The sequence below is a fragment of the Ptiloglossa arizonensis genome, chromosome 7, assembly GCF_051014685.1.
Source record: "Ptiloglossa arizonensis isolate GNS036 chromosome 7, iyPtiAriz1_principal, whole genome shotgun sequence".
Taxonomy (NCBI): Eukaryota; Metazoa; Arthropoda; class Insecta; order Hymenoptera; family Colletidae; genus Ptiloglossa; species Ptiloglossa arizonensis.
In genome coordinates, this window is record NC_135054.1 from 15,266,287 (window position 1) to 15,279,915 (window position 13,629).

The 13,629-nt window shown below is 44.7% G+C and overlaps 1 protein-coding gene across 3 annotated transcripts in view; it reads left to right on the forward strand.

Annotated features, from left to right (window-relative positions):
* The window catches only part of LOC143149276 (uncharacterized), a 443,848-nt gene extending 443,396 nt beyond the window's left edge, over window positions 1-452 (forward strand). For all 3 annotated transcript variants that reach the window (XM_076316493.1, XM_076316494.1, XM_076316495.1), the window contains one exon: window positions 54-452. In XM_076316493.1, the coding sequence (XP_076172608.1) occupies window positions 54-139 (86 nt within the window). In that variant the 3' untranslated portion in view covers window positions 140-452. The remainder of the gene's footprint in view (window positions 1-53) is intronic.
* Window positions 453-13,629: the final 13,177 nt, after the last annotated feature.

Genomic DNA, 13,629 nt, shown 5'->3' on the forward strand with positions numbered 1-13,629 from the left:
AACAGAGGGCAGGACAACATAATAACATTGTACGTGTCGTGTGTATGTTACAGTGACCTCCGAGAACGGAAGCGAAGCTTCCACGGCCGCCTGTTTGACGATGCTGATGCTGTGTATGCTCCAGCTGCTTCTGAGATAGTCATGGTACGCCTGAGGCCACGGAAAGGGAGCTCATGGGCGTCGCACGATAAACAGCGCACTAGTCAAAAGGAGAAGCAGGAGGAAGGGAAAAGGGGGGCAGTTCGAGGGGCAACCGATCTGCCGACGGGAAAACCAATAACACTATTGTTGAATCGGCATGAATATTACGTGTTTTTTAGCGTACTCCGTTCAGTTTGTTCCAACAACGATCGCGAACGCCACTGATCATTGTCCTTTTGTCGCGCGTCCTCGATCGCGACGAAACGATCGCGATCGGGGGGAACACCTCGGTATACCGTACGCGACTCGCCTCGATAAACGACCGGGGGGTGGGGGGGAGGGGACGAGTTCACCCGCAATTGGAAAAATAATTCCGCGGCGCGCTTTGCTGGCTCGGAATGCATACGCGAACGTTTCGAGGACAGAGGCAATTAGAGTTCGATTGTTGCGCCACAATGCTCAAGTGATTTCGCGTCTGGTAAGTAACGAGAACGGCTGGTCGTTTGAGGACAGTGCCGCGTAACCTGGGCTTTGAGGTCGAATATCCACGTGTAACACACCGTGGGGTTGCACCACGGTTTCCACCTCAAAGGATCACCACCCGTTCCCTGCCACGTATTCTCTTCCGATCCCATTGACGAACCGCTGGAAAGAACGTAACCAGCGACGCGGAGAACCAATCACGGAACACGTAGGAGTTACGAAACGACGGGGAAACGTCCACCACTTCAGCACGCGTCCCGCTCTCGTTTCTTCGATAAGCGAGGGCGCTATCGAATGTCCTGCGACCGTTGTTACGGGCGAAGATGCGTGCCACGACGCGCCCCGCATCCATTCGGCCATTGTTCGCGGCCCAGTTCAAGGACCCAGGGGTTCGATCCTGAGGATTTTTACGCGCGGGAGAGCCAGTCAAGAGGTGTGCGCCGGATTTAAAAAAAAAAACTTTTCCTTTCCCTCTTCTTGCGTGCTGCCGTAGCCGTGGAAACCACGCTATCCGCTTCGTTGCAACACGAACGAACGCTTCCGCGCGAGAGGGTACCTACGGGACGAGGTATTCGCGGAGAAACGCGCGCGTACTTACTCGTCCGTCGCGAATCACGTTCGAGGTTGTTTCTATGGGAGAACGTGTAACGATCGACGATAGTTTGGTAACCGAGAACGGGCTAGTTTTAACGCGATTTATTTCCAACGACGATTCACCTAACTTTATTATTCGGCGTGGTTAAAATGTCCACGTTTCGTTTCGTAAATTGAAACAAAAGTTCCGAGGAACAGTTTGTTTCTGGAATTCACTTTTCGTGGCATCCTTTATAGTTTACGGGATCACATATACGTACGGAGGGATTCTTGAAAGACGAGAGGCAAGCGACTAGTCTCGCGCTACCCCCCACTCCTCGGTTTCGCGAGTCGGGGCGCTCGACGGCTGCGCAACGCGGATGCGCAGAATCATTGTATCGCGGAACACGCGACGGGGTGAATGCAACGCTCTGAAACGGATAACCTAAAAACAACTGAATCACGTTTTAATATAAATTAAAATGTATCGAAATGTACAAATACCTTTGTATTCTTTTGTATCATATACAAAGTAAGAATACCTTTTGTATTCTCTTTTATTTTAATTCTATTTCAAATCACAAGTATCCTTTGCGTGACCTAGAAATTTGAATTTATTCATGAGTATACTTTCTCTGATACTCTTTGTTCGAGTAAGATAACCTGTTTTAATGTTCAAGTATCGCGGAGCTATTGGCATGGGGTTATCTCATAGCTATTGGTGCAATTCGTACACAAATTAAATTTTACGCAAGATGGGAGTCGTTCCGTTCTGCAATCCGGGGTATAATAATTCTGCGCATTTACGTTGCGCAGTCGTTAAGCGTTTGGCGCGCTAAACCGAGAAATATAATGTACGATAGAAGGGATAGCGCGAAGTGAGTCATTTGCTTCTCAAATGGCAAGAATTACTATCTCCGAGTATACACGCGTATTAGTTTCTACTCTGTACGTTTCACCACCGAGTTTCTCAACAACCGATAATTATTTATCAGTGTAATCTATTGTACAGTTACACCTAAAAAATCATAAGGTTTGCCAACTCGTATTCGCGACATATCTTTTACTTTCGTAATAATTTTTTAACCACCTTCCCACTGCCAAAACTGACACGTTTTCCAATAATGTTGAACGTTTCTGCAAACTTGCACAACCTTCGTAAAAAACCGATCTCTCTTCGCGTAATCGCAATACCAAAGAAACAATGTCGAATAATAACGTTAGGTAAACACTCTGTATAACGTTAAACACAAGAGTGGAAGAAAGAAATCAAAGAAGCGAGTGTAACGTTTAGTTTATAACACGGGTTAACACCAAGTTACGAATCGTTGCATGAAATGCATCGAGGGACAAGGCTTGAAAAGTATTTTTCAGAAACGAGGTATTTTCTTATATTTCTCCCCGACGTGTTTTCTCGAATATTTTCCTGCTCGCCGGCGTATGAATTGTGTCAACAATCAAGACTCTCGTTCGCTCAAACGTTTTACAGAATACGAAAGTTTGCAGTAAATATACCTGGGCCAGAGGATGGGAGATCGATACTTCGATGGAGGGAAGAGGAAACTCGAGGCTGAGATACAGGCGGTGATACAACGTTTTTCGTTCCTTTCTGCCCCCCGAATCCCCGTCCTCCTTTTATTAAAGGAACTGTAAAACCGCTGAGGGTTACCACGCGTCTATAAAACGGCCACGTGCCGCGTGTTTCTCCAGCTTGGATAGAGAAATAGTTCCGTATTATTCTGTTGCGGTAACGCGGGGCTCTCCTTTTTGCTCGCAGCACACGCGACCGGACGATACTTGGTAAACCCGCGAGCATTTACAGGGAACGTCGACGTAAAAGGGAAACCGGTGAATTTTATTCTCCGAGTAGGTATATCGACGGCAGCTGAAGCTACACGTACGTCGTGTCAAACAAGATAAATCGACGTCGAAGATGTAAATTTGCAGCTTTATACGTACCAAAAGAGAAAAAAAAAGAAGAAGAGAAGGAAAACATCGATCGACGAAGGTTCGCTAAAATCGATGGCCAGAGTACATTAATATCCGCGAGGGGATCGTGCTTCCTTTCTTTTTACACGCGGAAAAGCTCGAAAATATTTTCCCGCGATTTTACGCGCCGGACATGGAACCGTACAACGACAAAGGAAACTTCGTAGCGAACGATACAACGAAAGAATATTTATTTACCCGTTTCGTCGGCGAAGGGAGTACAGTTTCAACAGAAACGACTTAAAAATGGAATTCATCGGATAAACGCTCTTTTTTATATTAACGCGTCACGGTGTGCTCGCACCGCTCGACGTTTCGTGTACTTTGTTCTTATTTGCACAATTGTATCTTTCATCTACCGCTGTATCACCGAGTTCGTAGAGATTACAAATGCACACTACTGCGTTGGGGTTTCAGATGCATCCCGGCGTGGCCTGCGTGTAGATATTTTCCCGTTGAAAAAATAAGAAGAGAGAGAGAGAGAGAGAGAGGGAGAGAAAGAAAACTCAGTTGGAAAATAAGGAGGGAGAGAAAAGGAAAACCCAGAATGAATTTCCGTAAGCCTCGACGCAGCTTTCGAGAAAAGTAATTTCGAGCGCGACACTACTTCAGATTTATCGAGACACGGAAACAAATAATTCCGTGGAAAGATCGCATAAAAATATGTTCGGGGAATTATTACTCACCTCAGCCTGCCGACAACGTTGTACCGTCGCGCGTAAAATTATCCAATGGAATTCGATTAACATGTGTCTCGGACGTAGCTTTTTATTTACTGTACGGAACTTGATCGAACTTCCAGTTCGAAATTGAGAAATATTAAAACTTCAACTCGTCCAATAATTCTTTTAAACCATAACGGTACAGTTTTCCATCGGTAAAGTTAATCCAGTTACATCAACAGCTGTCCAAGAGACGGTCGGAACATCGAGGGTCGTCCATCAAACTGTCGCGACATCGTTATTATTTCTTAAAATTATTTTCACCTCGTTCTTAAGACACGACAGCATGTATTATGTATCGTTTTGTAAGTAACGAATCGGCCTGTGTAACTGATCACTTTTGTTGAAAATAAATTAGTATAATTCATAATATGTTCAGGTGTTAATACAGCCCGTTGCCGAGAAGAAATTCCGAATTCAAGTTACAAAATCCTCCCGTGTTCTTAGTATCGCAATATTCGGCGAATGATAATCGTATTACCTCCAAGTTTCAGCAATTTACCGACCACCTTCGAGAAACACGAACCTTCTTCCGAAACTACGTACCGTGGCTTACGTTACTTCAAGTTTCTCTTAATTTTCGAAGAAGCCCGGTAAATGTCTCTCTTGGAACCCGAAGAATCGACACTTTGACTCGACGAGACAGGAGAAAAAGAACGAGAACCTCGACGGTTCGATTCGTTCGGCAAACGTCGTGTCCCTTGATCGAAGTTGTTCTTGCCCCGAAATCGCGTATTCGCTACCAAAAAAGTTGATTTCGAAGCTTCGCGCTGGTTTTCTAGAGCCGGGCGACGATACGCCGAGACGCACGTTGTAAAACCGATTCTCGAGAAGTCGGTTCGCGGGCAAAGGCCGCGAGTATAATTCGCGTCAAGATCCTCGTGGGCTCTGTGGACGCGTCGAAGCTGCCAAAGTCTCGAAAGGAAGTCCGACGTCTGCAAACCTAAAGTTTGGACGACGGAATACCCAACGCCCACAGGTATACCCACCTTGGGGATACCGTGTACTCTCCGAGCATCCAAGGATGATTGTATATCCTCTGCAGTTGTACGTGCACCACCATCGGACCCCGGATTCGTGTACGTGTGTATCTAGGCGCGCGGGATGGTTTCCTTTGCACAAACGCGACAAAGGAAACGACCTTTCAGTTAGCTGAAACGTCGTCGCCGTAACAATTACCACTGCTTCCCCTGTGTCCTCTCGCCTCTTCGGCCACTTCCATCGCTTATCCTCTTTACCCCTTTCTCTCTCTCTCTCTCTCTCACTCTTTGTCTTTGTCTTGTCCCGGTGACGTTCTGTCTCTATCATCCGCCTATTTATCCATCTATTTTCCCTCGTTCCGTTTGTCTCGACGTTGCTCCTTTTCCTTTGCTCGGTCGCGCATCCGTCTCTCCTTCGTCCTTCTCTGCGAGGAGCGACGCAGGTGGCGCCACGTTGCAAGCTGGCGACGACGAGGACGAGGACGACGAGGACGACGAGGACGACGAGGACGACGAGGACGACGAGGACGACTTCGGTCGGGGTGACTGGTTCGAAATAAAGTTTGTTTCGAGCTCCGCTTAATATCCCTCCAGCCATCAAATACGGTTACCCGCGTCCCAGTGTACTCGTTCCCGCCCGCGCGTTCTCTTCTTTGTTCTCGACGACCGGGGTGGCGAGGGAACGCCGATAGGAATACCGCTCTCTCGATGTTACGGTCTCGTTATGAATATCTTCAACGACATTGGCCGATACGTCGAGTTTGCGCGCCGCGAGTCGGTATACGAGATTCGTTTCACTCGACACGCGTCGCTGACTTCTCCCGTTTTCAACTGTTAGTTTCCAAACGGGAATGACGTTCATATTCAGCCTCTTTCTCGCTTGGACACCCGAGAACGTGACATTTTTGTCCCCTCCCATTCTCCCTACCTCGTCCATGACTCTGCTAACTTCGAAATCCCGCGTCGTCTACGCGAACAGAGTTGAACGCCTTTTATTCGGATATAATAAATGGAGAAACGAGACTCTCGACGTGGAACGCAATGCACACGGGTGAACGCGAGCTACCGAGCAATATTTCCTACGCAAGTTCGACAATTAATTAGTTTTCAATAATGGTATTTATAAGTTTTTACGGAACGGTTACGCGTCCGGTTCGAATTAACCGCGATCGATACGGAAATATCGAGCACTCGAATAGGAGATATTTAATGTTCAAATGCATCGTGTAAGGTTTGTCGAGCTTGAAAAATTCATGCGTTGCGCTTCGAATATAGGTTAACATCAGTTTCGAACGAAGCTTCGAAAAGTGTGTTGGCTGATAATGCTTCCACTTTTTTTATTGCATTTCGAGTCGATAGAAACGTTCGAAAATAACCAAAACTAAGAATACGTCAGTTATTCTGAACCTCTTCCGAAACGAATCTTAATTTTAGAATGAAAGTTCCGGATAAGGAAATATGTATTCTTTCACGAAGTAATCCCCAAGTATAATACTATCACCAAGAAGACGTTTAACTTGTTAAATACTATACTCAGACTGTCCTTAAAAATTAAACAATTTTCCTCGAGAACTTGATTTTACCAAAAATTCACAAATCTTGCTCAAAAGTAATCGATTTTGTCGAAAATCGGAAAGTCTTCCCGAAGAATATTTCTCGTTTTCTCGAAAATTGAGAAAACTTCCTTACGATTATAATTTTCATTTTTCCAAAAGACAGAGAGCGAAACAGATGTTGCGAACGAATCCTTGGAACACTTTGAAAGAAATTTCGAATTCGATGGTAATTATTTACGGTGAACGTCTTTGACATTCGGCCAGAAATAAAAAGAGAAAAAGGAAGAAAACCTCTTAAACCGCAGCGGAGGAACGAGTCACGGTCCAAGTGAAAATGTTCCAGCAATTTAAAAACGCATCCCACTGCACACAATAAACCAAGATAACGTTTGGAACGAATCTCGAGTTTCCCAGCGAGAACATCAGAAACGCATTCGGAACTAAGTTTTATACGACATTCGGAAGTGTTTCCCGTGTTCAAGGCCGCGTTTCTATGGACATTATTTTCTACCATGCGCCGCATTAGCCGCAAGAAGGATGACGGGAATTAGGTCGCCCGCGATCTTTGCGCCGGATGCCGATTTAGCGAGACAGAATAATGGACTCCGGCTACTTTATGCCCCCTTTACAACGGCCGATCCTCTCGGAAACGACTCCGTGGATGGAAGCATCGCAAACGCAACGAGAAACTCGCGGACCAATTGATACCGCACGGGGGAAACGTTTGCGCGGGTTGCCAGCGTGAGAAAAAAGTCGTTCGGGAAAAGCTTCTCTCGATTAAAGGGCGATGCGCGTTCCCGTGTAATGGAAAATCGTGTGTGCACCGTATAAACCCGCGATCTGAGCCCGTTTGTTGAACTCCGGTACCAACCGTGGCTTCTCATCAATTGTTATCACCTCGGCCATTCCAACGACGCGTTTGATTCTTTAATCGTCTAGTCGCGACACAATTGCTACCGTATCGATACCATCGGTATCAAATAATTAAGTATCGCGTTGTACGAAACCATTTTGACACCTATACGTACAAGTTGTGATACCTATCGATTACAACCGAGTAACGCTCCAATCGGTGTGAAATTAACAATTACGGATAGATACCGCTTCGACCGATCACTTTTACTGATTAGCTTTCGCGATTACTTGGGTCCGTGCTTGTACGGTGAGTCTCGAACCAACGACAATTAGAAGATCAACACTGCTCCAAAATTATTCGAGACACTATAACAGAGACTCTAACCGTTAGAATCTTACAAGTATATTCGACAATTTCCAATCTCGTTCATCTCGAAAATATATATGCGCGGAAATTTTATTTTACACTTACAACTGATTTGTAAACGAAACCAGTCTCTTCTCGGTATCGACCGAAGATAAAGAGGAACCGCTCCAAGAATCGAAAACACTTTAATTCACTCACCGGATACAGTTTCTATAGTAGTTTCTCTCTCGATCAAGTGTAGTAAATATAAAAAAGAAAAGAAGAATTTTCCCGATTTAAAATCCGCTGCAATTGCAGTCGGTCGAGCCACGGTGAGGGTTCCTTTCACACCCGGTGAATCGACGAATCTCGCTCGACGCTTTGCGGAAAAGTTTCAGCCTATTTGCCCGTCTCGACCGGTTTCTCTTTCTTCCGGCGATCGTAAATCGCTCGCGTTTCAACGCCGAGCGGCGCAACGAGCACGTAACCGTGTCCCGATAACAAAATAGCGACGTCGAACGAGCCAGCCGCTCGGCTGCAGGCCCGCCCTGAACTCGAGTTAAGTACCTGCCTATGGAAATTTAACGCCACACTTTGCCGGCGTGTTACATTTGTAATTCATCGGGCCGCCGCGTGTAACAGACAGGTCCGAAGTGCGCCCCGTATAATAGAATGAATTTATATTGGTTGCGAACTACACTCCTCCACCGCCTTCTTCTTTCACCTTTATTCGGGAGCCTTTCTTTTCTCCATCGAGCAATTTAATAGCACAAAGGTGAGAATTACTTCGAATACTGTTTCAATTTAAATACGTCGGATCACTACCAACGACTCGACGCGAAGTTCGAAAGGGTTGGCAGTCTGAACGGTTCTCCCTTTGATCGGGTTCCTCGGTGAACTTGTGTTCCGAGAAAGTGAGAAGTAACCGGTGATTTTCGTTATTCGAACGTTATTCGATTTATAAGGTGAAAACTGTGTCGGGATTCGGACAAAATTTACGTACGACGACTTCGATCAGTTTTCAGTCCAGACGTGATTACACGTGAATATGAAATTTAAATACACTTTAGTACTTCAGAACGGTTCCCAAAGCAGTACTCCATGCGTCGTAACTTTATTCACGTTCTTCCACGACTAGAGGGCAAACGAATGTTCACAATCCCCACTCTGGTTTAGAGTCCAGTTCCCCTACTACGCGTGTTGTCGTTATTAGCTAAGGTCGGCCAAGATCGACAGCGGCTATTAGCGAGAATACGTCGATGGTGGGGATAGTGGTAGACTGTAAACTACAGCGAGGATGTAAACACTCGATTGCCCTTTTGCTGCGAACGGACATCTGCACAGGCATCCGTGGCAGGATATAACGATGAAAATGTAGGTTGTATAGGTGCGTTTGTGCGTTACGAGGAATCGAGTAAGGGTCGATTTATATTATCCGTTCGAGCACGTTCCGTATCCAACGAATGCAATCGATGAAAGGAAGAAAGTTATACATATATTGTTTACCGTTCTTCCTTTCGTCATAACTGTATTTGTCGGATACGAAACGTGCCTGAACGGATAATATAAATTGATCTTGAGAAGTTCGTAGAGATATGGAGCCCGTGAGGGGTCAGAAGAAGCCCTTAAAGAACTCATTCGGCCTAAACTACGAGTCAGACTCGTAGTGCACGACTTGAACCATACCGGGTACAGAGTTCCTGAGAGATCGAAAGTTTCCCTTGAAAGTCCTCGAGAACTCAAAACTTGATTCATCGTCGATCAAACAGCCAATCGGACTCGTAGTTGCCGATCTTGGATAATTTTCTGTATACACCGAGCGAAAAATAGTAGAATTGTAACCGTAATATCGCACTCGTTTAAAATCGAAGTAAAATGTAAAGAATTACCAAGTCAGTGAACAACTAGAGACTATGTACACCGTATGAAAAATATTACAGTTGTAATTTTAATATTTCATCTTGGGAAGATTGAAATACAATGTTGTGAAATATCACAAATTCGGCAAGTAACTAAATGCTATTAATACCAAGTTGGAAATATTGCAGTTGTAATTTTAATATCACTCTCATCTTGCGAACCTTGAGGTGCGACGTTGCAAAGAATCACAGAGTCGAACAACTCTGTCACGAGTCGTGAACAACCAAAGACCGGACAGGTTTAAATGTTCCATGCATCGTGGTGCGATTTGCGGCGAATTCTGAAACTTTCCGACTCAGATTCTCCGAATCTCAAGATTCTCCTGGATCTTGATTCGATCCTCGAACCGGTGACCCAAAAAGTCCGAAACGTTCATACGATCCGAAGCACTATCGAACCGACGAGAACGTTACGAGCTGTTTACACCGACAACACTCGCAACCAACATTCACCGCGCAATTGGATCGCGGCTTCGTTTTGTTCGTCAGCCGTCTTCCTATTTCCCGTATTTTTCCACCTGTCTTCGCAGCCACGACCGGCATCGTGTTCGCGCGTAGATCCATTTCTCTTGCTCATCGAGATCCCGACACACGCGAACCACAATGGACACCCTCGCGTCACGTGGAAAGGAACGTAATAGGTCTTCCTCCGGGTCCTCTATGTAAATTTGCAGATGCTCGCGGTTACTCGACGACGGTCCGCACGTCCGCGTACTTACAACAACCACGGCCCACGAGATTCACCGCAACACCCTGCTTCTCCCCCGACGAATCTCCGTGAAAAATATCTTCCTTCCTGCGGAAACAGCCGTGTCGCGGCTTCAATCGCGCGACATCGAATTTCAGACTTCCTCGCGCAAAGTATTCCAGGTTCTCTCCAACGTCAACCCCTACCACCGCCCTTCTTCGTGACGAGGTTTCGCGTTCGATCGTCTTTGTTGCATATCGAATCAGCTTGGACGGAAAATCTCGCCGCGTTTCGTCGAGTTCTGCGGTGAATTGGTAGCGAGTAACGATAAAATTCGATTCTCCCGCGTGTTCTCGAGTCGTCGCGGTAGCCTCCGCGATCCGAGTCCAACTTGGATACGTTTCCTTTAAAAGCCACGTGCGAATGTATACCGGATATCGTTTAAATTTATTCAACGCGGAACGCGGTGGGAAGAAGTGGAGTAAAAGGGGGACGTTTAACTTTGGATCGTGATAAAAAAAAATGAGAAAGCAAAACGGGTACGGAAGTAAATACCTCTGGCTACGAGGAACTGGAACGTTTTGTTTAGAAAATGTCCGAATGGAAAGAAAAATAAGATTTTCCAACGATGTATTGAAATTTCTAAAACGGAATACTTTTATTGAACGCGCGAAAAACACATCTACGTTAAATATTTGTTTCATTTATTACAATTCATTGCCACTGACTTGTCTATTTGTTACGAATAAGAGATACACCTGTACTCGTCATAGTTTTCTATATAAGATCAATTCTTTTAGGAATTATGGCGATAATTAGAATTTTATTCCACAAACGAACAATTATACGAAATAATACGTACATATTAAAAGACATTACCATTCTTCCCTATCTATAAAGGTATCGTGTCTTACCCCGCGCTAGAGTGTTCCTTTTACCGAGATTGAGGTAATTTAGTGGACATTTAATTTCTACACTTCTACGCGAGATAAAAATACGAACCGGTCGGTGAAATACATGGTAACTACTGCAGAATGAAATGCTGTACTTACCGTTATGAATTATTTAAAGTGAACATTTGAAACACGGTACTAAAGTTTACGCGAAATCGAAACACCGGATACCGGAAAATTTTCCAACACTCTTGATCGACCAATAATATCTCCACAGCTCCATGGTCGATCACTAAATGATACGATGACTGCTCAGAACTATGTCATACTATCTCAAAGCTTTCGCAGCCCTTATCTAAGAAAAACATTGATGTTCCATTTTACTCCACCGTACAATAAACGAGACTTCAAAGGTTTATTCAGAGACGTTAGAACGTAAATACTGGAATTATTTTTTTTATCCAACGATACTAACTCGACGTCAATGTACCCAAGCAATAACTTGTTATTTATTGAATTCGACGAGGACCGTTTCGCACGAGATACGATTCAACTCGTTGGAATTTTTTACACTTCGGTGCGAAAAATATTCGTGAAAATTGAAATGTTCATTCTTCGTTTCCACGAGCGTACAATATCATGTTCGAGAAGTTTATCTTCTTATACACATCCGTGCAACGTTCGTGACGTTGAAGTTTCTTAAGCCGCGCGAGCATCTCTGATTCTACGTACCCAACTCGGTACACGTTAATAAGGAGAACACGTTAACTTATCAGTTAACAAAGTAAGTTACCATACGACTACGTACGAAATTGCTTTGACAAACAGAATGCAACCTGCATTCCAACGAAGCGCAATAATGGTCTCTACGGAGAACCTCCGAGGCGTTCTTATCGAGCGCGCGTACCCAACAGATTGTAAAAGTCAATTTACCGAAGGAAGAGGCTCCATATTAACAAGTATAAGTATATTATAGATTTCGTTCGTATTTTCAAATTGGGAAGCACGCGTACGCGATGCGTTACGCTGTTAGAAATACACAGGGTGTTAAAAAAAAAAACAATAACGCGTTCAAAAACCGATTCTAAAAATCCAAAAGACCTCTGGCTCTCCACGATCCAAATTATTTTCAGCTTCAGAAAAAATTATACAACAGAATATTGATAAACTTCGTCAATGAATTCGATGCTTTAAAGTCGCGACACGTAAGAAAAAAAAAAAAGAAAAAAAAATATAAAAACGTTCAAAATGGCAAAGAAACATACACTTCTCTGCGATCTCTGTTCTCTCTCGAGCGATTCGTTCGTCAACCGAATCAACGCATTAATGAATTCTCTGTATCGAAAACTTTCGTACGAGCCCTCTATTTTGGTACACACTGCCTTAAAAGTCACAGAGGGGTCGCAGAGGGTTAATTTTCGGTTAGCGGTACCGAATCTAAACTATACCGAGTCAGCGGGACGCAGTGTTTGCGAATCGATTTTATTTTCCCCACGATATTTTCCAACCACGATCGAGGATGATCAGCCGCGCGAAATCACGCAATACGGTGAGAAGTATTCTCTTTCCAGTCAGGATTCGGCTTGCGTTGCTACTCCGAGTCCACGTGTGCACACAACCAACATTCCCACGAACGTGTTTCGTTACGTTCCGCGTTCCACGAAGTATTCCCCAAGTTGGTTTTCACCCTCGATTCCGGATCGTAACGATCGTATTTCGACGACGTTGGTCTGCAATGAAGAGAGATGGAGAAGGTATCGAGATGGCTAGGATATATCGTCGCTACAACGAGCTTCGATCACCTCGAAAGCTTTCCTCAATGGCCTCCAACCGACGCCACGCTCCGCCGTCAAGCCACGATATAAATCGTTGCGTCTCCTTCTGCCTCGCGAGGAACCTTTACACGGATACGTTCTGCTCGTACAATTTTTCACGCTAATAGAAAGGATGATGCTGTAGGTACCTTTGCGTGGGATTCTTCGAAAACTTGCGTTCACGTTGAACCCTTTCGGTTCGTTTCGCCGGATTTAGGGGCAAGGTATCGGGTATATCGAACTCCGGGCGCCACAGACGAAGGCAAGACGATCAATCTGAGCTGTTTAGACTATCGTACACAGTGGCTTAAAGAAGTATTCGTACGCTATATTGTAAGGAAGTTCTTCGTACCTGTAAGTCCGATTTTAATGAAATTCGTGCGCATGTAGAGCATAATAGTGCATAGAGAGAAATTTGATTGTCCACGGGAAATTTCTTCGACAAGGTGAAATCAAGTCTCGTAGGTTCCAATGTTTCTTTTTCATTTCTTTAATCCAACTTTTCTCGGTACTCTTTCTGCAAGAGAACGACAGAGCACTGAGAGCTGAACATTCTTCATATGAAAAATTTTTGCTCCATTTCGTACTATTGCGAAGTTGTGTTTGAAAAATCGAGGAGAAAATGACATCGAAAATGCTGATTTCGACGATTCGAAATGCGATACCGGCG